This window comes from Cordyceps militaris (genome assembly GCF_000225605.1).
Source record: "Cordyceps militaris CM01 unplaced genomic scaffold CCM_S00003, whole genome shotgun sequence".
In the NCBI taxonomy this organism is placed as follows: domain Eukaryota; kingdom Fungi; phylum Ascomycota; class Sordariomycetes; order Hypocreales; family Cordycipitaceae; genus Cordyceps; species Cordyceps militaris.
The window spans coordinates 38252-66017 of record NW_006271971.1 but is presented as its reverse complement, the minus strand read 5'-3'; the positions used below and the strand labels follow the sequence as shown (position 1 = coordinate 66017).

The 27766-nt window shown below is 54.3% G+C and overlaps 12 protein-coding genes across 12 annotated transcripts; 5 read left to right on the top strand and 7 right to left on the bottom strand.

The window, feature by feature from the left end:
• Positions 1 to 3188: 3188 nt before the first annotated feature.
• Positions 3189 to 4647, bottom strand: CCM_03642 (MFS monocarboxylate transporter; the record flags this gene model as incomplete). Its single annotated transcript, XM_006668793.1, is given in 3 exon segments — positions 3189 to 4357; positions 4430 to 4464; positions 4484 to 4647. 3 exon segments carry the CDS (start codon positions 4645 to 4647, stop codon positions 3189 to 3191), a joined length of 1368 nt encoding a protein of 455 aa, XP_006668856.1.
• Positions 4648 to 5794: 1147 nt separating this feature from the next.
• CCM_03641 (uncharacterized protein) lies at positions 5795 to 6914 on the bottom strand (the record flags this gene model as incomplete). Its single annotated transcript, XM_006668792.1, has 2 exons — positions 5795 to 6407; positions 6484 to 6914. 2 exons carry the CDS (start codon positions 6912 to 6914, stop codon positions 5795 to 5797), a joined length of 1044 nt encoding a protein of 347 aa, XP_006668855.1.
• Positions 6915 to 7824: 910 nt separating this feature from the next.
• Positions 7825 to 8520, top strand: CCM_03640 (NADH-ubiquinone oxidoreductase; the record flags this gene model as incomplete). Its single annotated transcript, XM_006668791.1, has 2 exons — positions 7825 to 7878; positions 8008 to 8520. The coding sequence occupies 2 exons, from the start codon at positions 7825 to 7827 to the stop codon at positions 8518 to 8520; spliced, it is 567 nt and encodes a 188-aa protein (XP_006668854.1).
• Positions 8521 to 8775: 255 nt separating this feature from the next.
• CCM_03639 (uncharacterized protein) lies at positions 8776 to 9210 on the bottom strand (the record flags this gene model as incomplete). Its single annotated transcript, XM_006668790.1, has 1 exon — positions 8776 to 9210. The coding sequence occupies one exon, from the start codon at positions 9208 to 9210 to the stop codon at positions 8776 to 8778; it is 435 nt and encodes a 144-aa protein (XP_006668853.1).
• Positions 9211 to 9958: 748 nt separating this feature from the next.
• Positions 9959 to 10698, top strand: CCM_03638 (N-acetyltransferase complex ARD1 subunit; the record flags this gene model as incomplete). The annotated part of the gene is made up of 2 exons (XM_006668789.1): positions 9959 to 10271; positions 10337 to 10698. The coding sequence occupies 2 exons, from the start codon at positions 9959 to 9961 to the stop codon at positions 10696 to 10698; spliced, it is 675 nt and encodes a 224-aa protein (XP_006668852.1).
• Positions 10699 to 10992: 294 nt separating this feature from the next.
• CCM_03637 (RING finger domain-containing protein) lies at positions 10993 to 13298 on the bottom strand (the record flags this gene model as incomplete). Its single annotated transcript, XM_006668788.1, has 2 exons — positions 10993 to 11120; positions 11174 to 13298. 2 exons carry the CDS (start codon positions 13296 to 13298, stop codon positions 10993 to 10995), a joined length of 2253 nt encoding a protein of 750 aa, XP_006668851.1.
• Positions 13299 to 14018: 720 nt separating this feature from the next.
• On the bottom strand, positions 14019 to 15479 carry CCM_03636 (translation regulator GCD7; the record flags this gene model as incomplete). The annotated part of the gene is made up of 4 exons (XM_006668787.1): positions 14019 to 14044; positions 14097 to 14176; positions 14229 to 15350; positions 15382 to 15479. The coding sequence occupies 4 exons, from the start codon at positions 15477 to 15479 to the stop codon at positions 14019 to 14021; spliced, it is 1326 nt and encodes a 441-aa protein (XP_006668850.1).
• Positions 15480 to 16400: 921 nt separating this feature from the next.
• On the top strand, positions 16401 to 17734 carry CCM_03635 (DnaJ domain-containing protein; the record flags this gene model as incomplete). Its single annotated transcript, XM_006668786.1, has 3 exons — positions 16401 to 16478; positions 16532 to 16643; positions 16668 to 17734. 3 exons carry the CDS (start codon positions 16401 to 16403, stop codon positions 17732 to 17734), a joined length of 1257 nt encoding a protein of 418 aa, XP_006668849.1.
• A 212-nt stretch (positions 17735 to 17946) lies between these two features.
• CCM_03634 (NADP-dependent leukotriene B4 12-hydroxydehydrogenase) lies at positions 17947 to 19053 on the bottom strand (the record flags this gene model as incomplete). The annotated part of the gene is made up of 2 exons (XM_006668785.1): positions 17947 to 18234; positions 18292 to 19053. The coding sequence occupies 2 exons, from the start codon at positions 19051 to 19053 to the stop codon at positions 17947 to 17949; spliced, it is 1050 nt and encodes a 349-aa protein (XP_006668848.1).
• Positions 19054 to 21744: 2691 nt separating this feature from the next.
• CCM_03633 (MFS transporter, putative) lies at positions 21745 to 23474 on the top strand (the record flags this gene model as incomplete). The annotated part of the gene is made up of 2 exons (XM_006668784.1): positions 21745 to 21934; positions 21997 to 23474. The coding sequence occupies 2 exons, from the start codon at positions 21745 to 21747 to the stop codon at positions 23472 to 23474; spliced, it is 1668 nt and encodes a 555-aa protein (XP_006668847.1).
• A 781-nt stretch (positions 23475 to 24255) lies between these two features.
• On the top strand, positions 24256 to 26162 carry CCM_03632 (steroid monooxygenase (CpmA), putative; the record flags this gene model as incomplete). The annotated part of the gene is made up of 4 exons (XM_006668783.1): positions 24256 to 24382; positions 24432 to 24805; positions 24863 to 25588; positions 25695 to 26162. The coding sequence occupies 4 exons, from the start codon at positions 24256 to 24258 to the stop codon at positions 26160 to 26162; spliced, it is 1695 nt and encodes a 564-aa protein (XP_006668846.1).
• Positions 26163 to 26268: 106 nt separating this feature from the next.
• On the bottom strand, positions 26269 to 27545 carry CCM_03631 (amidohydrolase, putative; the record flags this gene model as incomplete). Its single annotated transcript, XM_006668782.1, has 2 exons — positions 26269 to 26623; positions 26674 to 27545. 2 exons carry the CDS (start codon positions 27543 to 27545, stop codon positions 26269 to 26271), a joined length of 1227 nt encoding a protein of 408 aa, XP_006668845.1.
• Between the last annotated feature and the right edge of the window lie 221 nt (positions 27546 to 27766).

Below are 27766 nucleotides of genomic sequence, written 5' to 3'. Positions count from 1 at the left end.
TAGGTTTTTTTTTTTTTTTTTTTTTGTTTTTTTTTTTTTTTTTTCACCTGTACGGAGCCATGCCCTGAATTGGCTGTGATTGGCCTTTGTCACCGTCGCCGCTAGTAAGTTGTTATTATTGTTATTCTTTCTGATCTGTGACACCCACAGCAGCAGCACTTCCCGTACGAGTGCAAGGCTACTAAGCGTGACGAGCAACCCTTTGTGGAACAAGCATCAAACAAATCATCTCTGCGCCACCATTGCGCACAAGAAAAAAAAAATTGAGGAGAAAGGATCAGCAGGCACAGCAGGTACCACGGCCAAACCCGTAGCTTTTGCTGCTTTGGATTATCTGCAAACAACCCCGGAATCACAAGGCTGTCGTTTGCAAAACCCCCAAGCCCACAGCCCCCCCCCCCTCATCTGCCTAGTACGGGCCGTACCTAGATTGCGAGTTCCAGACCGTTGCCGTGGCGCTATTTTACCCAGCCACACAACCTTTTCTCTTTTCTTCTCCCATCGCGCCCGAAACCCGTTTGCCCGTTCGTTCGTTTCCGTTGTCTAGTGAATAAGTCACTCAGTCATTCATCCTTGACCCATCCATGTTCTCTCATTCTACGCGCCGTTTCCACTGGCAAACTGAGCAGCATCTCGAGATTGAGAGCCAAATCAGGGCGTAGTTGCTCAACAAAGCTACCATGCATCCTGTGCTCTGGGTGAATCGCGAAAGAACCTTCTTGTTCCCAGGCACCGACCATGATATCAACCTAAGCAAAACAATTGATTAGTATTGCAACCAGTGGATTGCAAGAGAAAAAAAACGCACAACGACTCACCGACCATGGGTCAACAAGGTTCGTCACGTCCACGGTCACATCATCCAGACTGAATGTCGTGCCCGCCTCTCTCTGCAAATTGATCAAAGTATTGAACACTGACTTGTCCACAAGCTGATTTTTTTGCTTCTGGGTAGCTGCCAAGACATCCTGCGGCGTGCGAAATACCTGCAAGTCTTCTCTCCTCCGCGCCGTGTAGCACATCTAGCCACGAGTGCTCCGTATGACCAGTGCCACCAAGCTCAGAAAAGGCAATGCTGCCTAGTAGCAAGTCAAAAACGGGCCCTACTGCCTCGTCCATTTCTGCTGATCGCTTTCGCGAAGCAACTATAGCGCGGCTCCAAGTCGTCATATCCCGTGACATGGGTAGAGTGCATCCAGTCCTGCATTGGAGAGCCGACATACACACTTTCCACTTGGTCGTCCTTCAACAACTCAGAGAGAGCCGCTGCATCGTGCGAGTCCAGGGCTATCCCCGATACAGCGTCCCAGTTCCAGGCTCTGCTTCGCAGTGTCTGGCATCAAAGAGTCCATGTCCCACATCTCATGGACCTAGTTGTGGATGCGACCGGCTCGCTCATTCTTACTGTATATGGTAATAAATGATAGCCTTTATGCATGGCCTTTTCGGTATTTATATTATCGCCGTTTGAGATGACGAACCTCTCTCTATTGGATGTTATATATATGAAGTGGCTAGCATGCCTCCCACTCGGGCTTTTCAAGGATGCAGACAATAGTCTTCAGTCTAGTCTTGAGATTTCTGGAGACGTCTAAAAGCCATCTGAGATTCAGTTTTGCAGACTCATTCTCCGAGACAACGCCGCCCGCGAATTCCAAGTCCTGGTGGACCCGGATAGCGTCGTCGAAGTTGGCAACGAGTTGGTCAATGTTGCGTGCCGCGGAGAGAACGACTAGACGTTTGAACATGGCATTATCTTGCTCGGGCAGCTGGTAGAGTCCGAGAGTGAAGTGCAGGTTATCACTGGCAGGTCCGCCGATGAATGCGGACGGGTTCTTTGCAATGACACACATTAACGCCACCTGGCGCTGATGAAGCATGGCCAAATTCATCAGGCAGGGACAGCTGCTACCGCAGTGAGGACAGTCCAAATAGCTGGCGATGTGTGCGGCTGCCTCCTGCAGAGAGCAAAGAACTGTATCGAGGGCGAATGTGGCTGGCGTCTTGACAATGGCGTCGATGCGGTGAACAAACGACTGATTGAGTACGTAGCAATTGCAGGGGCTTGCGTTCCAAAATTCATTTGCAGCAGTGTCGGTAGGCAGGCCAAGGTTGAATGGGGAGAGTGCGTCACCAGAGATAGGCATCGGGAGAAAGCTGGATGTTGATGGCTGCATCATATTGTGCGGCACATCTTCCAGGGTGATGTCCATCTATGTCGTGCAAGTTCTTGTTAACGGCGGCCGAGAGACAAGAAGAGTTACCTTGTTATCGGAATACACGTACGGGTGCCATAAGGTTATCAGCACCTAGCCAAGCGTCGCTTGAAGCAAAGATACTACTTGGCGTGGAGGAGGCGGCGAGAGACGACGAGGAGCTGTCCCTCGAACTTGGGTGCCTCGCCTGACGCCCGCCTTGGCGCTGTGAGATGCTGTACACGCAGGACAATGCATTGGATGACGACTTTGTACAGCGGGTGCAGGGCTGCCCACCCGAGCACTTGACACGAGACCGTCTGCAGTTATCGCAAGAGTGGCAGTACTTTTGCGTTGCGCCGCCTAGCACCCTACCATTTAGTGCAGAGATGTGCTTCTGGCTCGCCCTAGCGTCCCATTGTAGAGTATATCCACTAGGAATCTGGCTTGAGTTGACCATTGCTCTATGGCGCTATCGTATGTCGGTATAGATGGCTGGGCAAAGCGGCCGAGCCGTTGGTGGCTAGGTAGGTATCAGTGCATCCATTCTAACGCATGCGAATCCCAGTACTCGACGGTGCACGGGCCATATCCCACGACCAGCTCTTCGTTATGTTATCACTGGTTTTGTCAGCACCTACAACAGGTGCCAGAGGACTCACTACGCGGACGGCGAAGAGTGGTTATTAATGGGGGCCGATGTATATTGGATAATGAAGAGGAAGTATGTGGGATCATATTTACCTTCTTTCCAAGTCCTTCCTTCAGAGCAAGTACTGAGCGAGTAACACCACGGACAGGGGAACTTTTCATGGCTTGAGTGCAAAGGGCTACCATCGTCCACTGCGAAAACGCCAATTAACCACTACTAATAAACAGCCTTCCTGAGTTTTTTTAAGTAGATTAATATTAATACCTTAATACTAGTATCTTATATAGGTCTATTATACTATAATCATTTTTCCTACGACGCCATTGCCACGATAGCTAAGTTTAGCAACCTAATCGCCTAGTGTCTGTCATTCCAGGCCTCGATCTCTTCTTGAAGACGACAATGCTAGTAAATGCGACGGTGCCAGCGAACACCATTGTGGCCGAAAAATTAAGCCCGCCACTAAATTTACCCTCTTCCGGCTTGATGATCGTTCCAGCAATAGGGGTTCCGATCAAGAAGCCAAGACCGGCAAAACAGAAGCACATGCCCATCCAGGTCCCCATGAGCCGGAGCTCTGGCACCAGCGCCGCGACGACAGTGGTGGGCAGAGACACGACCACGCCCGAGAGGAATCCATAGAAGATGCAGAATACCACGATACCTACGAGGTTGTAGATGACCAGCCAGCAGTACGCCAGGAGCGAGGATAAAAGTGAGGTCACCATCAGGACTTCGAGAGAGCCAAACTTGTCGGCCAGCAATCCCGGTATGATTCGGCCGGCGAGGGATGCGGCGTTCAGAACAGAGAGAAGGTAGAATGAAATGTCGCCATCGAGCTTAAGCTTGCTTTGCGCGTAGATGATGACGTAAAAGAACGGCACGTATAGACCCATGAAAGCCAGCACCAATCCGAGGCACAAGGCGTTAAAGGGAGCGTACTTGAATGCGCTCAGGTTTAGGAGCGCTCGTAATTCTTTGGGGTTCGGCACGCGGGTTCGCATGATGAGGATGCTGATGGTGAGTGTAAACAGGGCGAGGAAGCCAATGACTCTCGTCGCCCACGCGAAACCGACCTGTGACAGCAGCCTCCGAAAGACAATCGGATAGATGACACTGCCGATGCTGCCGCCGGCCGCCACGACACCCGTGGCAAGGGCACGCTGGGTGGTAAAGTACGTGGCGACAATGGCGACGCTGGGGAGGAAGAGGCACCCGGCGCCGAGGCCGACGACGAGGCCCTGCGCGAGGAACAGCTGCCAGTACTGCGTCGCGAGGCTCGTCATCATCATGCCGAAGACGACCAGGAATGTTCCGCTGATGAGGAGCGCTCGGTGGTAGCCGAGATCGAAGAGCGGACCGCTGACGATGCTGAACAGGATCAGGAGGAAACCCTGGACGGTGCCAATCCACGAGATTTGGGATCCGGAGTGCGAGCGCAGCAGGTCACTTTCGTAGTACGCCTGGTAGGCACCGAATGTGTTGATAATGCCCCTACGGGGTTGGGGTGCTAATAAGTTTTTGTCTTTGGGGCTCAAGAAAAAAAAAAAAGCTGAGAGCTCGGGGTGAATATGGTACATACCAAGAGTTAAAGAAGAGCAAATGCGCTCCAAAGACCTGAAGTCATGCTTTCCACCCGCCATTGGGAATGGGCTCAGTAGCGGGCGTATTAGCCGCCGAAGAGTCGAGCTTCTCTTTGACAGCGCCGCCTTGTTCTAACGTGTAAGCATATTCAGGGTCATAATCTATCGAGGTGTGGTCTAGGGTAACGGATTGCGTCGAAGCGATGGGTCTAGACATAGCGAAGAAGCACACAGCACACCGAGGAAATAGCGCTTTAGTAGAGGTTTGAAGATTGTCTATCAGAGTCAATTCTTTTATAGTAGAGGACGAATGACGGTGAAAATGTATTATTTCTTGGGAAATGACGGTGTTTTCAACGTTCGCGAGATGGCTTGCATATTGAAAGACTTCCCAATCGGGCAAGTCGCTCAGCGAAGGTCCAAATCGGGAAATATGATTAATTTAAGCGAATTTGTAAGCAGATGTGCTACAAGTTATTTCCCCACCCCGTAGTGGGCCAGCCACGCCCCCTAGCGACCGTTCATCCCGTTGCATCACATCCAGTCCAAGCTGAACCACGAGGCCCTGCCAATCAGTGTCCCATCTGCTTTCTCAAATTAGTTACCCGACAACTGGCGCATCACGCACCCCCACATCTGCCAGCTTTTCCCTTTACCTTGGCTGTTTTCCGACGATAGATTGCTCCGCCATGGACCCAAGGGTAAGCAGCCTGGTCCGTTCATCAAGACGCAAACCTGATGGCGGTAGAAATTCATGGCCCCAGCCGCCGCGTTCGCCATGGCTTCCGTGCTGTTTGTGTAGGCAATGCGTCGTCATTCACATCATTCTTTGGGCGTGCCGTGTTGACAATGTGGTAGCTATACGCGACTATCGATCCGCTCCGCTCGGAGTCAGACAGTATGCAAGTCGCGGACAAACAACTCTACACACCGCTAACAGACGACAGCGACGGGAATAAAGGGAACCGGCAGCTACAAGGAACGCACTCATGGACAAAGCAACTCAGAATGAAACACAACGCCGTGGCCATTACCGTTTGCATGACCGGCCTAATTGATCACTCATATCAGCTTATTCTTAATACAAGCACCATTTCGTTGAATCTCGACAAAGCAGTGTTGGCTGGGCGGCTGTGCTCGCCAGTGGCTTGGATGATGATCAACGAAGTCTCACATGAGCTGAAACGGATTCAACCCCTCTTCGCAAACTACACGGATCGCGCCTACGGATAAGCTGGTCAAAAGTATTGACGCCAACTTCGTGCGGTGCCCAGAAGGCTCGAAGATGAAGGAATTACGAGTGCCAAATGTTAGACCCAGAGAGATAGTCTGTATGAGCGACATGCATAGGCGTCTTGCCTCGTTTAACATCTGGATGGATATCCGCTTCCTGTTCCAACTTCTGGAACCAGTGCCTCGCGCTGGCGGGGATCTTGGTTCTGAAGATACTTCGGTGTAAATGAGACATCATGGGCTGGGTTATTATTGCCACAGGCACCCTCCTCAGTATCTCCTATTTCGTAGCGGGTCTGGCCAACTGGTTGACTGGCAATCCAGCGCAGCATTGTCCACGCGTCGCTGCTAGGTTTCTCGCCTGAGAGGTCCATAGTCCGCGACTGGCGTAGGACGAGCTTGTTCTGCTTGCCGTCAAAATGGGCCTGTGTAATGCGGCCGGTCTGATTTCGCATAACTGTCGCGAGAAGGACGGGTTTCGTATGGTGGCTTGTATAGATGCCGTTCCGGAGCTGGTGCTTAACTAAGGCAGCCGCCGCTTCGGCCTCTGAGAGTAGGATGGCGTTCTCGTCTGGAGTTCCCGAGTCAAGGACGAAGCAGGAGGCATGAGGCATATCTAGTTCCTCATGCGTGAGCATAACCCACCTACTATAGGACTCGTGATATATGGCAGTATGACGAGGCCGGTAGAAGAGGCGTAGGGGCAGATGCAGCCGTAGTTCTTCCCAAATGCAATCAAGATTGCTATTAGACGTTAGTATCTGACAACGGCAATAACATCATCTCGGATTATGCGGTAGGCTACTTAATTGGCACATACCACCAAGAGTTCCAAAGATCTGGTACGAGGTCAGATAACCTCAGTAGACATTCTTCAAACCACCGGCTCCGGATGTCGGGAATCTGTAGATTGATCGCTGAATCCAAGATGACGTGTTCCATATTGCGCCAGAAACTTCTCTGTGACCATGTTTTGTACTCTAGCACATCGTGGGGCCAGTCGCAAGGCAAGAAAAAAGTGCTGGCAGTATCCGATAGGGAGCTTAGACTCCCGTCCACGTCGAGCGGCCTACCCAGAGTAATGGACAAGTCGCTAAGCGCATCTTTTGCTATAGTCGGCACTTCGATTCTCCTCAGCGACTTAACAATTTTGCTAAGCTTGTCAAACTGGATTCGCTCAATGGCCGCGCGTTGTAGCTTGTCGGCTTCGGTCAAGTTAGCGGGAGACACGCTAGAGGCACCGCAGGACATTATTCTCGGCCGAATTGCCTCGTCGGGTAGGTTTGATGCTCGATTGAAAGTAGTGCTGCAGCTAGGTGAGCTTTATTCTTTTGCAGGTTGAGTTCTGTTCGTGATGGTGGTTGTGCCACAAGGATGCCTGGCAGGCGTTTGCTCTTTGGTAGGTATGTTATTATGACAAGTTGTCATGGAAACCCCACTTATTATGTAGTGTAACTGGACCGTTAACCGGTATGTATGTTAGGATTGGCTGCGCAGAGCATAATTATTATTAAAGCGGCATGCTCTAGCCATACATAGCATCGACAGCTTCCCAGTAGACGACTCTGCACGTCTGCGGAACAAGGACGAGGTGCACTGCTTAGGCTCGGTGGGGGAGCGTGTTTCTCCTGTGGCCTTGCGCTCTTGTTTGCATTTGAAGAAATAAAAGTATGGATGTAAGTGTTGGGTGAGTGACGGACTTCATGCGCATATGGCCCGTCAATCACGGAATACTTGTAGTCTAGAAACTGAATTCGTCCTTTTTCTCCCATTTCCTTTTCATGTATATTTTTAGTCATTTGTGTAAGCGTCCACGCAGAAGTGAGCGCCTTCGCGTGTTGTCCATCACTCACGACGACCAGCCAGCCTTGCACTACACTTTCAAGCAAATCATGCCAATGACCAACTTTGCATGCGTTGATCAAACTTGATCGATCTCACCAATCAAGTCTGAAAAGGCTCAAATTTCCAACTAACCATATATAGCGGTCGTTAAACTGCCCTACACGGCATCTGATTTTTGAATATTGACTGCCGGGTAGCTGGCCCGGCAAATCATCGGTTAAGCACCAACCAACCAATCCCATCACTGGCAATAGCAACTCCAACTCACGAAGCTGACCACGACACTCTCCCTCCAGTACAAACCATACACGCCAACATGTCGGCCAATGCGGTAGCCAAAGCCGCGGGCGGCGTTGTTTCCATCACCAAGGTAAGCATCCTTTCCTCTGCGACGATGCCAATGGATGCGCAGACAACGATAAGCTTGCGCCAAAAATAAAAATACGCTCGGGAATCCGACCACACCGAACCGAAACTAACCACCCCGACCACGAAACAGAAGCAAACCCTCCAATCGACCGGCATTTGGGAATCGATCCGCAAGGCCGTCGCTATCGACCCGAACCGCTCCAACGGTGTGCCGCTGAACCCGTACTACCGCCTGCCCGCGCCGGGGTCCAACGACCCGGCCTCCTTTGTCGACCCCGTCACCCTGCCCGCGGGCGACATTGCCGGCAACCCGTACTGGAAGCGCGACACCCGCCGCAACTACCCGCAGCTCAGCGTGGTGAGCCAGGCCGATGTCGTCAGCTTGCTGACCGTCGGGAGCGCCGCCAGCCCCAAGGTCGAGCTCATCGGCGCGGCTGGCGACAAGGCGCTCGTGGCCGCGAAGCAGGAGGGTCAGACAACCGGTCTGGCCAAGGCGCTGGCAAAGGCTGCCCCCAAGGATGTCGCCAAGGACCTCTTTGTCAATGGCCTGCCGCCGCTGCCGAGTGGACAGTCGCAACTCTCCTCGGGAGAATGGAGCGTGCACAAGTACGAGCTGACTGACCGGTCGTATCCTGAGGGGTAAGTTGTGAAAGATGGTCAGAAAGACTTGAATCGGAGGCTAATGTGTTGCAGATACCCTTGCAGATCATTTCAATAGAGGAGGAAATAGTGTATATAATGGGGGAGGCATAGACGCCTAGCTTTTTTTGTACTGCTACATGAATAAAGCAAAATACGGATAAATGTTGGAACCAAGAACTTGTGCCGAGTTCATATGCAACGCCACTTGGAAGCCCAGAATGCCTAAACGCCGTACTTCTCATAAGACAAACTCCTGTTACCCAATCATCTTCTCGACCACCTTGGCTTTCCCCTGTGCGCGCTTAAAGCGGTCGTCAAAGTCCTGCACATCCTCATCTGCGTTGGCCGTCGAGAGCGTCTCGGGCTCGACCAGTCCATAGACCATTTTGATATTCTTGGCGAGTCTGGCGTTGTCTGGTAGTGGCGGTAACGTGCAGGTCTGCTGGGGGCCCGAAGCGCCTGTTGCTGGACCAGAGGCCGCACTGGTGGAAGGCGGGAGGCGGTTGGCCCAGACAAGGGCCCGGCTGGCGAGGCGGCCGCTCTCGAGAAACTTGTCAAAGCCGGTGCTCATGCCAAACTGGCGGCCCTCGATGCGCCCGGCGGCTTGGCCGTCCTCGACGCCTTGCTGATAGCCCTGGCGGTAGTAGCGGTCCTCGAGCGTGAAAACGTCGTCGAATGGATCAGACGCCATCCTGCGACGTATGTAGGTGAGACGGTGAACGATGTGGGAGGAAGGATGCGGTGGAAATATTTTGTCCCCCCCCCCACCATCAAGATGGCGGGGCACCGCACAAGTGGCGGCATTCGCAGGTGGATTTGGCGCAAGTTGCGCTTCACGGTCGTTTGAATATTGAACAGCATTTTTTTTTTCCAAAATTTAGTATTCAGTAACCATTCTCCTCTAGGCGGGCCGGACTTGAATTTGGGTTCTGGACGCCATCAGACCAAGATTATTTCTGTTGGTTCCTCTATCTGGCAACGATTTATGTCGTGGCAGGCGTAGTCCAATAAACTCTTTTATACGTCCAATGCCGGATTCTGATCCAATCATTTTGAGACTTTTAAACTATTATCCCTGCCATGGTGGCTTTCTTGTATCACCACTGCTTGTAAGCATTCGCCATCAGAGACATATCTGGCCCCACTTTTCGCAGACGGCTTAACCAGTTAGTGGGGGGAGCGACGGAATATCCACGAGCTTCACTTTTCGACCCGAGCCTCGACATCTGACCACTTTTTGCCGCGTTATCCCGCCATCCCTTGCAGAGTGCGAGCTCGCTATCCAACCCGGAAATCGCGGCTCAGTTTCTCACCGCGTACGCTCGCTTCGCCAGACCGACCGCACGACCCCATTGGATCTCGTCGGCTGTCTCGCGACACATTGCTCTCTTCTCCCATCTACTGCTACCCTCCACGCCAGACAGCCTGCACCGCCCAATATGGATATCCGTCTACTGCGCAACTCGGATTTGCCGTTGATTCAGCATGCGAACCTCGAGAACCTTCCCGAAAATTACTTCCTCAAGTACTACCTCTACCATGCCCTGTCATGGCCGCAACTCAGCTTCGTCGCCGTCGACGTCTCCCGCCCCTGCAAGGGCCCCTACGACTACCCCAAGATTGTCGGCTACGTCATTGCCAAGATGGAGGAGGAGCCGTCCGACGGCATCCCGCATGGCCACATCACCAGCCTGAGCGTCATGCGCACGCATCGCCGGCTGGGCATTGCTGAGAAGCTCATGCGACAGAGCCGTAAGTCACTATAAAGGCGAGAGCCAGTGCGATACGAAATGCTAATCTCTATCCGGCTTGTGTAGAACTCGCCATGGTGGAAACGTACCAGGCCAGATACGTATCGCTCCACGTCCGCGTCTCCAACGTCGCGGCCCGCCACCTTTACGAGACGACGCTCGGTTTTCAAACGGAAAAGACGGAAGCTAAATACTACGCCGACGGCGAGGACGCGCTCTCCATGCGTCTCGACCTCGACTACATCAAGAAGCAGATTGAAGCCGAGGAGGAGGGCGAACAGGCGGCGGCGGCGCTGACCAACGGCAGCAAGACCAATGGCGATCACGCAGACGAGGGCGAGGCAGTGGGAGATGTGGGTCGCAACCCGGACGCCGGTAAAAAGAAGAAGAAGCTGGTCGTGGGTCGGACCAAGGAAGAGAGCAAGTAGTGCTTGGCCTCTTCTCACGGTGAACATGGGAAAGGGCTGGGCAAAAGTGGAGGGTCTGCATATATATCTCGCGTTTTCAAGGCTTAGACAAAATGAAAAGTTTCACGGCCGGCTTCAAACAGGTGGGGATTACAATGATTTAATATTTCCATCCATTCATAACGTCGATATCTTGCGTGGTCTGCGTAGAGTAAAGAGAATATGAAGATACTAATCTGAAAGAAATGCTTAAATGCACAAATACTGGAAGAAGCAGCGGAACTCAATCAAGCCCTTGTTGAAATCATGAAAGTATCAGAGCGGCACTAACTTGGCATAATTCGCAGGAAAGTAGCCGTTCTTGCCCTTGTATGTCCCATGCCACCACTCGTCCGAGGAAAACGTCACGCCCGTAATCTTGGCCCCCGATTTAAAGCTCAAACCTAGACAGCATTAGTCCCAAACTCGTCCCTCATGGTACGTACTCAAAACTCACAATCTTTTTGGCTCGTCAAGTACACAGCCGTCGTAATAGCCGATCTCTCTGGCGCAATGTGCGCGCCCGCTACATGCCGCGCATACTCGGAATCAGCCTCCATCTGCAGCGCCTCGAGCGACTGCGTCATGGACGCCATCGCGCTGTACACGGCGTCCTTGCCGGGCCCGTCCTCCATCGTGTCGGCGCGGTCCTGCTGCGTGCGGATGGCGTCCCTGATGCCCTGCGCGGCCGTGTACTTGGCCGCGGTGGCGGGGTTCGGGGCCGGCGGCGGTGCTTCCTCGGCGTGCTGGTCGCTCTCGGGCCAGAAGCCGGCTGGTGGTCCGTGGTGGCGCCCGGACCAGGACTTGTGCGTGAGAGGCCCGCGAGGCGGCCAGGCGCCGGAGATGCCGCCATCTCGGCCAAAGGCGCCGAAGCCGCCGTGACCATGATGAGGCCAGCGCCCGCGGCTGCCACAGTGGCCAAGATCATGGCGAGATTGGCTTTCACGGTGGGGGCGGTGGTCGTGACAGCGCACGGATGGTGGGCTGCGCATGCTGGGAGGCATGGCGGGCGCTGCAGGCATACAAGGCATTGACGTCCCACGTGGCATAAAAGGTAGGGATGGGCCATGTGGTGGCATCGGCGGCATTGGGGGTGCCGGAGGCATCTGCGCGCCATGCCATCGTCCGTCCTTGGCCGCGCGTCGCACGTCCTTATGCGACCTCTTCATGTCCCTTTTCCACTGCTTGCGCTCGCGCTTTTCCTGCCTGCGCTGCTTCTTGCGCGCACTACGCGTGTCGCGCAGCGTCTTGTGCTGCTCTCGCTGGATGTGCTTCCACTGCTTCAGCAGCGCTCTGATCTGCGTCTTGAGCTCCTTGCTGTTGACAAAGGGGTCGGCGGCGGCGGCGCGGGTGGTCCGGGACCGGAGCTCGTTTTTGAGCCACTGCACGTCGGTGTTGGTGCGCACGTGGCCGGGCGTCGAGGTCCAGTCGCGCAGGATGGCGAGGTAGCCGGGGAGCTGCTGCTCGCGGACGTCGTCGTAGTCGGGGAGGGAAGCCAGTGAGGTTACGCTGGAGGATGAAGAGGCGGAGGAAACGGACGAGACGGACGAGGTGGAGCGATCGCGGGTGGTGTCTTTGCCTTTGCCTTTGATGCTTGTGTTGACTGCTGATCTGCCGCGTTGGGGCTCCGGTCCCGGGAACCCTGGCATGCTGCGGGTTGAAGGCCCTGCGCCAGCGTCATGGGGATTTCCTGGAGCATCATTCTCATGGCTTGCCATACGAATGCCGCTTGTGTCCATAATAAGAGAGCCAAGGCGGATACCGTTGGCATCCAGGACAAACCTTTTGCCGTAGGTGATGCCGTCGGCGTCCATTCTGAACGACGACGGATTCGGCAACCAGGTATTGCCGGCTGGGATCGACCGATCTTGAGCATCCCTAGGAGCTTCATCGTACTCAATTCCGTCGTGCCCACAGGACGTAATCGTAATGGTCACACCTCGCGGCCCAAAGAAGCCCTCATTCCACTCACACACCGTCGCCAGCGCATTCGCGCGTCGTTGAGCCTCATCCTGCAGCGCCTCCGGTCCAGCCGTGCGCATCACATGTCTCTGCAGTTCGGCCTGCGTCCGCGCACTGCTGACGCTATCCCCGGCCTCGCTCTCGGTCTCGGCGCGCAGCTTCCTCTCCAGCACGACGTCGTTGCGCCGCGTGGTGTGGTCCGGCAGCAAAAAGTTGATAAACGTGGCCCAGTCCTGCGCGTTGATCTCGCGCTTCTCCCAGTCGCTCGGAAACGGGAAATCATCCGGCAGCGACAGGGTCTCGAGCCGCAGGGCGTGCACGAGCGTCGACTGGGGGATCACGTCGGGCGGGGGCGGGGGCCGGGAGTCAAAGTACAGGGCGGCGCCGGGTTGCGGCACGCCGGTGAGGGCGGCGGCGCCTATGGTGGTGCTGCGCGGGGTTTCGGGGGGCGTGTAGATGATGTCTTCGTTGGACGAGGACACACGGGAGGCGACATCGTCGGCGGAGGCGGAGGCGGAGGCGGCGGAGGCGGGGGCGGCCGCTCCAGAGTTGGAGTAGATGTCTGTTTCTGAGTAGGGCGGCGGCGCATCGCCGCCGTGGGTAGGTGCGGCTCCGGACATGATGGTAAAAATAAAAGATAAGTCACGGAGTTGATGTATGAGGATAAAATGTTGGAGGGACGACAGCCCTTTGATACTTGTCAGCCCACGTCACTCAGCCCATGGATGCCTGTTCCGTCAGCCTTGGTGGGTGTGCCTCACTGGAGCTACAGTGTGACACCACACAACACTCGTCAGTGTATTACTGTATCTTGCTTATCATATCTTTTTGTCTTTCGCTATTCTTATCATTATCTTTATTCATATCCCTAATCTTTCTGTTCGTATAGTGTCTCATCGTTATATCATATGTTTTTATGCCATTTTTAATTCTTTTGATCCTTTCGTAAACAAGACGCGTACTGTACTGTGGCTTTTTGTTAGCTTTGTCATTCCTCACATATGTCACTATAGGAGGTACAACTGTGTGTCTTCTCAGCCCTGTACGCGAGCTTGCGTCAGCCCTGTGGGTGAGCTTGCGTCAGCGCTTTCGGTGATTGGGCGAGGCGTGCACTCCGGCAATCTCAACAAGCCGAGCCCAGCCGGAGCCCAAATACAAAACGAGCGGCTACGATGGCTGGCTGTAGATACGTGTGTGCCAACTCGAGAGAAGGTCGCCTAATCAGAAGACATGAAGAGTAGAGATAGACCTGAGGCTTGAGGAGCAATGCTTCACTCGCACAATATTTTGAATAGGTAGATTGGCCATTTAATCCTCCCTGAACTATGTGCAGTAAGCCTCTACCTATCTGGTTGCTCGGTTGACCCTGCTAGTCTTTGTTGAAATACCCCCAAGTTTTCACTAAACCATGCGCTCACCAACGAGATCAAAATTGACGTCTTGGTGCTTGTAATGGTCGGCAATAATGCTGGACAGATAGTCACGCGAGTGTGTCCCCCTATCAAGTGTTAGCATAAACTGATCAAACTGGACCCTCATGATCAACTTACAGATTTGTAATGTACGTGTCAATGAAGGCGGAGGGTACCAGTTCTGTAAGCGCAGAGCGGATCTCGACATTGTTCACCATGGTGCCGTTGGAGAAGTTGACAAAACTTGACGAGTCTCCCCACTCAATCAGACTGTCTTCCGCGAACGGGTTGGCCGGACTGAGCTTGTATACGCCGCCCAACACAATTACCGCCGTGCCGTGCTCCTTGGCCGCGCGCGCAATTGCCGCGGAGCCCGCCGTAGCCATGACACTGCCGTTGGCCACAATGGCTTTGGCGCCGAGAATCACCTTGTCCACGCGCGACATGTACGCCGTAAGCCCCGAGTTGTGGATGTTGATGACGGTCGTGCCGGCCGCCGCCAGCTTCTTGCGCAGCGCTGCGTGCGGCACCTCGGCCGTTGGCGTGCTGGGCGCCTCAATGGCGAGAAAGAGGGTAAACTTTCTCTTTTGCGCCGCGCGCAGGATAAAGCGCTCGACAGTAGTCGACGGGCGGTATGTGAGGACAAAGTCGCCCGGACGGATCTGCGCGTCGGCGAGCGCGGCAATCTGGTCATCCGCCTGGCTAATTTCGTCCATGATCTCCTCGATGCCGTCAATGATCTCGGAGCGCAGGGCGTGTATCTGGCCATAGGTGCCTTTCCACGTTGGTGTTGAGGTGCCCGAGTTATGAAAGGGCGAGCCAGGGCTGCTCGTAGAGTCGACATCGGGGGATGCGGACAGGAGATGAAAGAGCGTCTTGGGCAGGCCGGCCGAGCTCTGCGTGGAAGTGAGCTGCGGTCGCGGCTTCGGGGACGCGTAGCCGTCTGTGTCGGGGCGGGCGGACGCTTCGCTCTGCGTCTCGTCTTCCTGGTCGTGGCGCTCCTCGGCTGCCTCGTCGCGGATCAGGCCGAGTACGCGCCGGACGATATTGCCAATGGCAAGTTCGGTGGGCTGTGCCTTGACGAGCCGGCGGCCGACTTGGGACACGTTGTTGAGGAGGGCATCGACGTCTTGCCATTTCGAGCGCGCGACGACTTGGAGAAGGATGTGGGCGGTGGAGATGGCACAGCGTTCGGAGCCCGTTATCTGGCGCCTTTTGAGAAGCCTGTGGCTATTAGCGAACACGATCCATCGCGACAGGCTGTCACAGCTCGGAGCGCAAGAGTGCATACGAGAGCAGGTTCTCGACAGAGGCATCAAGAGGTTGTCCCTTGAGCGACTTGATCAGTTTCTCCAGATCAGGCGCATAGCCTGCCGAGGCGGACGGCATCGCGAGGGGAGCCTGGCAGCAAGCAGCAAGTGCAAGCTGTTGATTTCTCGTTTGCGGTAGGGGGTAGACTGGGGAGGAATGTATCGTGGTAGCGTCGGTTGCAGAAATTTATATATCTAAACGCTGGTGACGAGGTCAATGGCAACCAGAGATAACTTTGGGTACCGAGAATGGCGTTGCGCGGCGCGAGGGAGCTGTCGCGATTTGGCGATGGATTGTGTTTGTGACTCAAATGTCAAATTTGGCACTTTAACATGGCGGGGCTCCGCTAGCGGGCTGGCGAGACACGGTGTTAGACAAAGTACCTACGATCATAAGAGCATGAATTCTACTATGATGCTCGCTGTATATTTCTGAGAAATTGAATTTTGTACGTACTCTGACCCCACCACACCAGGTTAGCAATTTATAAACGTGCAGTCGTGGCATTTTTCCGGTGTTCATCGTGAGGATAGACTCGCTTGGTAATGAGGGCGGCAAGTACACAAAGAAAGTGGTAAAACTTGGAATAGTACCAAGACTTTCTGCTGCTATTGACTCCTCAATAAATGTAGAGTAGTTGCCAGCCATTTTAAACGCAAAACAGAATATGTAGTTTGCCGCCCAAAGGCTTACTTTCTTTACACCAGATGTGTTCGACTGAAGCTTTCCTAACGTTAGTCCGCCACCACCACCTTTGGCTGCCCCCACTAAAAATTGTTAACACGCTGGTCGATTACAAGCTCTCACTATTTTGTTGCCGCTTGTCGCTTGTTCTTGACAGCGACACGCCTTCGTCTCCTTACTCACCCACTCTCTCCGCAATCCGACTAGATGCAGTGCAGCCACTCCTTTCTACACGCTCCAGGTTTCTAATTCCATAAAGACCGCAGCGTCGTCTTTTATCCAGCCATCTGTTCCGTATCCGGCGCTGTGGTAGCCATGTTAGCCAAGATCGTCACGCTGGTGCTGGTGCTGTTCCTGTCGCAGCTTGCACTCTGCGCAGAAGATTACTACAAGGTATGTCGCCTGGTCGCTGAGACGCATCATCTATCTGGCTAACATTGTGTTAGATTCTTGGCGTCGATAGATCTGCCAGCGAGAAACAATTAAAGACGGCCTACCGTCAATTGTCCAAAAAGTTTCACCCAGACAAGAACCCGTACGCCCATCATCCCCTAGCAAGTACTCGAGATAAACATTAACCAGCGTCTAGTGGTGATGATACCGCGAAAGATAAGTTTGTTTCCGTATCCGAAGCCTATGAAGTCCTGAGCGACGCCGAAACCCGCCAAATCTACGATCGACACGGCCACGAGGGTGTCCAGAATAAGCGCAACGGAGGTGGCAGTGGCGGCGATCCCTTTGATCTCTTCAGCCGTTTCTTTGGCGGCCATGGCCATTTTGGCGCTTCCCCTGGCGAGCCTCGCGGACACAACATCGAAGTCAAGGTCGAAATCTCCCTCCGCGATTTCTACAACGGTGCGACGAGCGAGTTCCAGTGGAACAAGCAACACATATGCGAGACCTGCGAGGGTACCGGAAGCAAAGACAAGCAAGTCGACCACTGTGCGACCTGCAACGGCCACGGTGTGCGCATCGTCAAGAAGCAGCTTGCCCCCGGCATGTTCCAGCAGATGCAGATGCGCTGTGACGCCTGCGGCGGACGGGGCAAGACGATACGCCACGTATGCCCAACGTGCCAGGGCATGCGCGTCGAAAAGAAACCGACCACAGTGACGCTCAAGGTTGACCGCGGCGCCAAGCGCGACTCTCGCGTTACCTACGAAAACGAAGCTGACGAGAGCCCTGATTGGGTTGCGGGCGACTTGCTCGTCACATTGGCCGAGAAGAGCCCCTCGCCGGAGGACAACCCCGACCACGTCGACGGTGTCTTCTTCCGTCGCAAAGGGGACGATTTACACTGGACTGAAGTCCTCAGCTTACGCGAGGCCTGGATGGGTGGCTGGACGCGCAACCTGACGCACCTCGACAAGCACGTTGTCCGACTGGGTCGCGAGCGGGGGCAGGTGGTGCAAAGCGGCCATGTCGAGACGGTCACGGGCGAGGGCATGCCCAAGTGGCACGAAGATGGCGACTCCGTCTACCACAAGCACGAGTTTGGGAACCTCTACATTACGTACGAAGTGGTATTGCCCGACCAGATGGACCAGGCCATGGAAAAAGACTTTTGGGCGCTGTGGGAAAAGTGGCATAAGAAGCAGGGTGTCGATCTGTATAAGGACAGCGGGCGGCCGGGGCACGATGAACTGTAATGACCAAGTTAGGGGAGCGATGCATTTGTGGACAATTGTATATTCAGGGCGGAATAGAATATAGAAGAATCGTAGGGCGGCGTTGGCAAGTGGGACTTATATGAGATACCTCGGAATAGACTCGCAACTGTACATATATCGACAATTTTTTGCAGCTTCGCCATTGGTGAGCATTTATTGCATCATAAAAATGGTCCATTCGCTACACCTATCTAATTCAAAGACTTGATCCGTAGAATGGCCTTGCCAAAGTTCTTGCCCTCGAGCATGTCGACGAAACCCTCAGCGGCCTTGTCAATTCCGTCGGTAAAGTGCAGTTTCGACTTGAACGTGCCATCGGCCAACCAGGCACTCAGCTTCTCCATATGCTCCTGGAAGTAATCCGGGCCGAATCCGGGCGCGTACACAAGGAAGCCCTGCATGAGAATCTGCTTGGCGACCAGCTGGAAGAGGTTGTTGAGGCTAGCACGCTCACCCGCGTCCTGGTTGTAGCCGCTAATCTATGAAAATGTCAGCTTCACCACACTAGTTCTGAAAAGGCCTGTCAAGATACGTACCATGCCGCAGACGGGAATTCTGCCGCCGATTTTCATGTTGTCGAGCGCGGCCGCGAGATGCTCACCACCAACGTTCTCATAGTAGATATCAAGGCCCTCGGGCGCCAGCCGCGGCAGCGCGTCCGCGGGCTTCTCCTTTTTGTAGTTGAAGCCCGCGTCAAAGCCGAGCTCCTTTGTGATGAACTCGAGCTTGTCGTCGGACCCGACGGAGCCAATGACAGTCAGCCCTTCGTGCTTGGCAATCTGGCCGACAATCTGGCCGACCGAGCCGGCGGCCGAGCTCACAAAAATGGTCTCGCCTCGCTTGGGCTTGCCAATCTTGTACAGGCTGGACCACGCGGTGAGGCCGGACATGCCCAGGGGCCCGAGAAAGTACGACAGGTCGACGTTGTGCGGGTTCGTGATCTTGTACGCCAGCGCCTTGGCGGGGTCCTCGACGCGGGCGTACTCGGCGAGCGGCGTGTGCGCGCGCACAAGGTCGCCGGGCTGGAAGCCGGGGCTGTCGCTCTTGAGCACGCGAGATATGGTCGCGTTGGTGATGGGGTCGTTGAGGGCAAAGGCGGCCGAGTAGGACTTGGTGCCGGCGTCGCGCATGCGCCCGCGCAGGTACGGGTCGTAAGAGGCCTCGAGCACTTCCAGCACGAGACCGCCTTTGGGAGGGGTCTCGAGGTCAATGTCGCGGTTCTCGACGACGAGGTCCTGGCCGGGCACCGGGAGGCCCTTGGGGATTTGCTTGAAGATGAGCGTCTTGTTGGGTGCCATGGCTGCTTGTGGATGAAGAAGGAGAAATGTGGTGTGAAGAGGGGCAACTATTTAGAGAATGACACAATCACATTCAAGTCGTCAATGATGTAGTAATGGGGTTGAGCTATTTATACTTTGGGTTTCGAAGTCACTACTTAGCTAACAGTACTTGGCAGTCGTTGAAAAACTCGAGACCGCCAAGAGTTCTATCGCTGGATTTATAATCCAAGCGTTCTCTTGCTGGATTTATAATCCAAGCACGTTGCGTCCATATTTTTCCACCGTCCAATGTAGTACAACGGAGAATACGGTCGGTGATCTACGACTTGCCGAGGTTCAGCCCACTTATTAACAAAGCCCGGCTCCGAAGCCTCTTCTACACTCTTCCTATGCAGGATAACTAGAAGAGTCCTTAAATCTAGCTTTCAAGCCTCTGTTTAAATTTGTAAATTTGCGGAGCATATCTGCTCTAACTGGTAGTTAATGTAACCAGCCGGATGACTGTCAGCCGGATGACTGTCAGCCGGCATTACGATGAAGCGTATTTGTAGATGGCGCGCCAGCCGGCCCGGCGTTTCGCGCCGTCCGCCGCACTCCTGCCTGTGGACCCGGCGACCGAAGCTTCTCAACTCCGCAGAATTGTGTAGGGCGACGGAGTTTGCTTCTCTGATGCAAGGATTATTCCTACACCCCCTTGGTTGTCCTGTTTGATTTTTTGGTGTCGCAATACTAGTATCTGGGGCTGGTTTGAGACTTCTGGCTGCATTTCAACTGACAATTCGGGGTTCTCAATTCACGACAACATAACGCGGTGCACCAACATGTCATCTAATAATATATAGCTGAAACGGCCTCGTCTTGGCCGTCCAGTCCGGGTCCGCGATCAAGCCCAACATCCATCACAGCCCCACGGAGCCCCGCCAATTTATAGCCTGCCATGATCTAGGAGCACAACTTGAACCACTGGGATGCCTTCTTCCCCGCGCTACTTTCTGGGAACGTCGTACCGCTGGCGGGGAGGTGACGACCAACTACGGGAAACCCACCTGGGGCAAGGCCAACGTTCTTGACCTGGAGCATCGCTACTATGGCGCAAATCCCCTTGGATCTGTCGCGCGAGAATGATCGAGTTCTCACCACGAAACACCCGCAAGACCTACCCCGACGCCTACTGGGGCGCCATGTTGTCCGGCGTGTCCAGGGCCGTCTATGAGTATACTGAAGCGACGCGCCTTTTTGCCCTCGACGACAGCGGCCCGACATTGTCTGACTTGACGCGTCGTTTGCGTCTAGCATTGCGCATCCATATTCTGCGCTGGACGAAAGCTGGGTACACAGAGAGAGCGACACGAGCCTGGCCACGTACTGCGCGACACTCGTCTCGCAGGCGCTTGGGTGTCTGGAAAGCAGCCGGGGCACGGCGGAGCAGCTCGTGCAGGACGCGGGGTATGATGCCGACAGCGCGACGACACTGCTCAACTACGTCTATCTTGAGCAGCGCGCTTCCGGAGATGGGCTGAAACAGAGACGAGTTTGTCCTTAAGCCAGCTCGGTGACGGACGGGAACAGTTGAATTTATTCAATATGTACCTATTAAGGCAACATGATTCCTGCGCGGAACAGCAGATGCCCGGCTTACGTGTGGAGAATTGACGGGGATTTTACCTGTCAGGATCTCGCGTCCCAAAACAGATTCTCGGTCTCTTGTCCCGCGCCATCACAATTGAGTTCCCCGCCGGCGACTGACAGCAGATCCTTGGCATCTCCGATCCGCCCAACGTCGAGTCCATCAACCGCCTCGGCGGCGTCCACTTTTCCTTGCCGTGCCTAGCCATCGTCGCCGGCAGGCCGGATCCGCGCACAGAGTTGGCGAAAGCAGCGGCCGCACGTCGACACGGAGCATCCACTTGTTCTCATTGATCACGCGACGCACCACTGGGATGAGTCTGCCCCAGCCAGTCAATACGAGCCTGGACATCTACCGAAGCTAATTGTCGACGTGCACAACTACGGGGTGGCTGTTGAGAAGGTTTGGATAGATAAGTCCCACAAGTCGAGATTGTGAGACTCTGGGGAAGCTGTGCTAGCTGCGCGATCATGTGGCTGTCTTGTGACAGACGCTCAATGGATCGGAACCGACTATTTTTACCTCGCATAGCTGCGAACACCAATGATGAATCTTGCTCCCCGACAGGGCATCCACTTTCTCTCTTAAGAGCTACACAATGCCGAACGATCACGAATGCACGAAGCCATTTCCCCTCTTTCCTTGCCGAGCTCTGGGGCATCCACGTTTTTTTTCTTGGTTCTCCTGCAGGCATAGCAGGGGTAAATAATATCCTTGCTCCCGAATTGAATCAGAAGCGAACCAGTTCCTAGTACATATGTCTCCGAGGTGTACCATCGTGAAGCTCTCGCAAAGCGGTATGTGGCTGCCGAGGCAGCACCAATGATCTTGTCCAGTTGAAACTTCGACTGTGCGATCCAATGACACTTATTATAGGCTTAGTTTATAGACCGGAGATGCGCCCGAGCGGTCGCATTATCCTTTTGTCTTGACCCTGATCGTCCGCTAGCCCCGCTAGCGCGTGCTTCCCTGAACCAGCAAGTGATAAACATATCTATATAAGTTGCTCCTTTGTTGCGGACTGGTGGTCTCTGCCATCATCAGACACTCCAATATCGACAGATATTGTAGAATTGATCAAAATGGGTTCCATAGAAGAATCATCAGACCATGCTGTTGCAGTGTCGAGCAACCAGCCGTCTGACCTCACCGAGAAGAAAGCGTCTGGTAAGAGATGGCCCGCCGCCATCGAGAAGTACCAGGTCCTCGTGGAATCTCTCTTCAAGAGTGACCAGGTCATTCTTGTTCCCATGCCCACGACTGATCCCCGAGGTACGCGCAATCTCCGCCGCCCAGAGAACCCCAAGTCAACACTGCTCACTCACACCCCCCAGATCCTCTCAACCTCCCCGACTGGCGAAAACTCACTGCCATTGCTGCCATCTGCTGCTTCGGCGCCATGGCAGCGGCGGCCGAGCTCATCCTAGGTGCCATGCTGCCTGTATTCGTCTTCCTCTACGCCGGCCTCGACCCCAAACTTCTCACCAAAGTGCACTTGCCCACCGGCGTCAACAGCCTGACCATTCTCAACGAGTTCCCCGGACCGCCTATCTGGCACATTTACCTGCTCGGCTCCGCGCCCATCCTCGTCATCGGCATTGCCAACTTTTTCCTCGTCCCGCTCGCTGTTGCCGTCGGCCGCCGCACCATCCTCCTCACCACCGGGGCCATCGCCATTGCCGGCTGTGTCGGCTCCGGCTTCAGCAACTCGTTTGGCGTGCATCTCGCGTGCCGTACCATTCAAGCTCTCGGCGCTGGCACCGTGGAGAGTTTGATCCCGTTCATCCTTCAGGACATGGTCTTTCAACACCAGCGCAACGCGGCCATTAGTGTCGTCTTTGCCACGCAGGGGCTTATTATTGCAATTCTTGGTATCGCATCGCCATACGTCATTGGGTATGCAAGCTGGCGGGTTCTGTACTTTGCGACGGCGATTGCTGGGTTTGTGCTTTGGGTTGCCATCTTCATCTTTCTCCCGGAAACGAAATTTCCTCGCTCCGAGGATGAACAACAAGGGCGACCGGCGGTTCCTCTGCAACCGGGCCAGTCCCGGCCAGAACTCGACTTCATCAATTACCCCCCGCGGCGGTGGGCTGATGACATGCGATTGATAAGAGGCAAGCCAGACTGGGGGAGTGGTTTCCAAGCCATATGGGATTCTATACGCACATTCTTCCACCCTCACCTGTTCTTCATCACCATGCTCAACTCCGCCATTATCGCAATAGGCGTGGCGGCAGGGTACACCGCAGCCCCCCAACTGCTCGCGGAGCCGTGGGCGTGGCCGTTTTACCACCTCGGCTTCTGCCTGTTTCCGGTCATCATAGCGGCTTGTGCTTCTTTTATACTGTCAGGCTGGGGTGCTGACCTGGTTGCCAATTGGATCGCTGGCAGAAAAGGCAAACGCACGCCAGAGGTCCAGCTGTTGAACCTCATATTCCCCTGCTTGACTGGCCTCGTTGGCTGTCTTTTGTTTGGAATCTCCGGCGACAACCCAGAAAAGTATCACTGGATGATTTTCCTACTAGGCCTTGCCTTTATCGTCTTCGCATTCCTCGCGACGAATACTATTGGCATTGTTTATGTGCTCGAGTCAAATCCACAGCTTGCTGGCCCGTCGCTGGTAAATATTGCTTCATTCCGCTGTCTTATTGCATTCGCCCTTTCATTCCGCGTGTCTGAATGGATTGCCGACTTTGGTTATCTCAAGACGTTTATCATCTACGCTGCCATAGTTGGCGCATTTACCCTGTTTATTCCGATCGTGTATATATGGGGAGCCAAATGGCGACAACGATTGGGAACTTCTTGAGGGTACATTGTTGGAAAAAAGAACTGTATGGGTACAATGATGAAAAAATAACTGTATAGGTATAATGATATAGCTTTGCGAAATTGGTTGAGAGACACTGCGATTACAGACACTGTTTTGCGGTACCGCAGTGGCACGTTTATCAACACCCGTATTCCGAGACACCAATGTGAGACGCTGGCTTTTTCCACCCCAAAATGGCTGCAGTCCTGATGTAAGTGTGCATAATATAGACAATATTTGATGCATAGTCGGGTGCCGGCGGGGTGGCTGTCACACTACCTCGTCGCTTCTCCTGCAGGCTGACAAGACGACCGTCGAGCTCATTGACTCGACAGACGGTAGAAGCAAAGCTCCTCAAAGTAATACGACAATCTACAGGCCTGGAATATCACGCAGGAATGTACCATGGCAAAACATACCTAGCTGGTCACTTATAAATGCCGGCATACTACAGAGCGGAAGACATCCGTTGTGGTGGTATGCACAGCATGTCCATCTCATGGCTTCGGGTAGCAGCGCATCTATGCAATAGCAGCGGCCACATATCGGACGCGGGCTGTCTCTGAGGAATGACCGCTGACTTCATGGCAGATACGATATGTACTTTACCCCGCTCTATCAATCTGTGTTATAAGTTCTGGTAGTTTCACGAGTCCACATTGCGTAGTCGGCTGAAGCCATTATCCCACCACTGCTGCTTACTGAAGTCAGCAGCGACACTCAAACTCTTCTACTTCAACCCCAGTTCATTATTTGCCTACGCACCTATTGATTCAACATGGCTGATTCTCTTCCTAAAAGATTCAACACGAATCTCACAGACTACTCAGTCGCCGCCTCGGAAAGCACTGGCCCATACGCGAAGGATCTTGAGGTCGACGCGCTGGTCGTCGGCGCCGGCTTTGGTACGTGACTATTCCCGACGCATGTACTCTGCTAACCTATGTCCACTAGCCGGTGTATTCATGCTCAAGACCCTGCGTGATGCCGGTCTGAAAACTGTCATTTTCGAGGCAGGCAATGACCTTGGTGGAACTTGGCGCTGGAACTGCTATCCGGGTGCTGGTGTCGATTCCGAGGTGCCCTCGTACGAGTATTCTTGGCCCGAGGTGTACAGTACCTGGAACTGGACAACAAACTATCCCGATTTTCAAGAGTTGCGCCGCTACTTTGATCATGTGGACAAAGTGGTCGGTATCAAAAAGGACTGTTCTTTCAACACCGTGGTTGTCGGGGCCCAATTCAGCACGGAGCAGGGAAAGTGGTCAGTCCAGACGGCGGACGGTCGTACGGCGGTGGCCAAGTACTTGATTCTAGGTACTGGGTTTGTGAGTTCAATTCTCATTGCTCTAGACAAAGGTGTCGCTAACTTTGTGACTTTTTAGGCCTCCAAAAGGTACATCCCTCAATGGCCCGGCCTTGACAAGTTCAAGGGCATTATCCACCACTCTTCCTTTTGGCCCCAAGATAAAACCATCGATGTCGCGGGAAAGCGCTGCGCCATTGTCGGTACCGGCGCGTCGGGCGTTCAAATGGTGCAAGCATGGGGCCCCCAGGCCGGCCGTCTCGACGTCTTCCAGCGCACGCCAAACCTGGCTCTGCCCATGCGCAAGCGGGATTTGACCGTCGCTGAGCAAGAAAGCAGCAAGAACTTCTACGGCGACCTGTTCCAGATGCGCGAGAAATCCTTTGCCGGCTTCTTTTACGACTGGTACCAGCGCAAGACGCTGGATGATGCGCCGGACAAGCGCGAGGCCTTCTTCAATAAGATCTGGACACTAGGAGGTTTCCGATTCTGGGTCGGCACCTACAAAGACATGCTTTTTGATGCCAAAGCAAACAAGGAGGCGTACAACTTCTGGGCCAAGAAGACCCGAGAGAGGGTCTCGGATCCTGCGACGAGAGATCTTCTCGCACCAGTTGACATGCCTCACTATTTCGGCATCAAGCGCCCGTGTCTTGAGAATGACTACTACGAACAGTTCAATAGGGAGTCGGTTCATCTGATTAACATCAAGAACAATTCCATCGAGGAATTTACCGAGAGCGGCATCATGCTCGAAGATGGAAGCCACCACGAGTTCGACGTGATTGCACTTGCAACAGGATTTGTAAGTCCCTTTCCTTCAACCCTGTCTTAGTTTGGACGTCAAAAGCGCACCTCATCCCATTTGTTGCCCTCAAACAGTCACATACTGACAAGCATACTTACTCTAGGATATTGTCACGGGCGCATTGACACAACTTGGTCTGAAGAGCATCGAGGGAGCCGAGTTGGAAAAGGAGTGGGCGTCGGGCGCCAAGTCCTATCTCGGCCTGACCGTCAGCGGATATCCGAACATGTTCTACGTCTACGGCGCGCAAGCTCCCACTCTTTTATGCAATGGTCCTACCGCTGCAGAACTGCAAGGTCGGTGGATTGCCGACGCTATTGTCAAGATGGAAGCGGCTGGTGTCAAATACATCAATGCCAAGCCCGAGGCCGCCGACAAGTGGAAGCAGTTTGTTATGGACGCTTGCGATCGGTCGCTTTTGCCTACGACCAAGTCGACGTATATGGGAGGCAGCATCCCCGGCAAGGTGTACGAGCCTGTTGTGTACGCCGGTGGCACCGACCTCTACGCAGTGGAGATCCGTAAGGTACTGGATGACATGGAGAGTGGCTTTGACTTGGTCAAGAAGTAACAGGGTTCCTGCAATATAAACACTTCTTCGTTCGCTATACATGAATCTGGCTACGTTTCTCAAGGCCCCCGAGTTAGCAGATGCGTACATCCGACCCGCACCATATCTAGTCATATCTGTTGATAAATTCCCGCTGCATTTCCTCAGCCAGTTCATCATCAGAGAGAATATTAACAGCCAGCAGCGCCATTCCCGTACCGCAGTCAATGGCGGCTTCGTGCCCGGCCCGCTCACCAGCCGCGGCCGCAAACAATTTGCTGTGCATCGCTGCGCCAGGCGCCGCCGGGATGGTAAAGGCGCCGTGCATGCTCGGCACTTGGTGGCTCACGTTGCCCATGTCCGTCGATGCCACGAGCGGCTTTTCCTGCTCCGCGAGCACCTTGTGGCCGACAAGCGCCATCATCTTGGCATACGTTTTGCAAATCGCGCCGTTACCAATGACGTTTTTGTAGTCATCGGCCCTAGCTCCGGATTAGCATCATCATGACTCTATAAAGACTGGTGTATGTACCTGATGTATTCGAAACTGCAGCCGGCAGCACTGGCGCCCGCCTCGATGCAAGCCTGCACGCGCTCGTGCAGTTCCTGTCCCCGCTCAATCGTCGGGCTGCGTATGTACCAGTTCATGCGCGTGTAATCCGGGATGACATTGGGCACGGTGCCTCCGTCTTCGATCACGGCGTGCACCCTCTCATCGGAGCGCATCTGCTGGCGCAGCAGGCTCACGTTGTTGTACGCCGCGACGGCCGCGTCCAAGGCGTTGAGTCCGTTCCACGGCTCGCCGGCGGCATGGGCCGACTTGCCGCGAAACGCGACGCGGAATTTGATGCTGGCGACGAGATTCAGCGCGGCGGAGCCGGAGACGGCGGCGTCGTTGGACAGGTTGCCAGGGGCCACTGGGTGCGCCATAATGGACGCTGAAGCACCGCTAAAGGCGCCGGCCCGGAGTAGCGCAATCTTGCCTCCGCCGCCCTCCTCCGCCGGCGTGCCGAGTACCCGCACGCGGCCTGGCACCTTTAATTCAGACAAAACTTTGGAAGCTCCGAAAAATGCGGCTAGGGAGGCGGTAGCGATAAGATTGTGGCCGCAGGCGTGGCCAATTTCAGGCAAGGCGTCGTATTCGGCGCAAATGACAACCTCGCGGCCGCCAGCGCCGGAGCTGGCCTCGAAGCTGGTGTCTAGGCCATAGGCCTTGCGCGTGACGGAGAAGCCCTGGGATTCAAGAAGGTCGCACAGGTTATCGTGGGCATTGTGTTCTTTGTAGGCTACCTCGGGGTTTGCGTGAAGTGACTGATTCGCCTGGTAGAGGGCGGCGTCTGCTTGCTTGAGGTGTGCTTGCACAATGGCAAGGGCCTTGCTGTTATTGGTTGATGAACTTGACATTGTTACAACACTGAAGATAGAAGAGGAAAGAAGAAGAATGATCTACGGAGAAGTCTTTCCAGAACTGCTATTGAGATTTATATACATGAAATTCCGTCGAAATTCTAAGAGCGGCGTCGGCTGAGTTCATTCTCTACATCTGTACCCCCCACCGCGCCACCAGAGGCTGGCTGCTGTGGAATCTCCCCTCTCCAATCGTTTTAGCGGCTGAGTCGATTCAA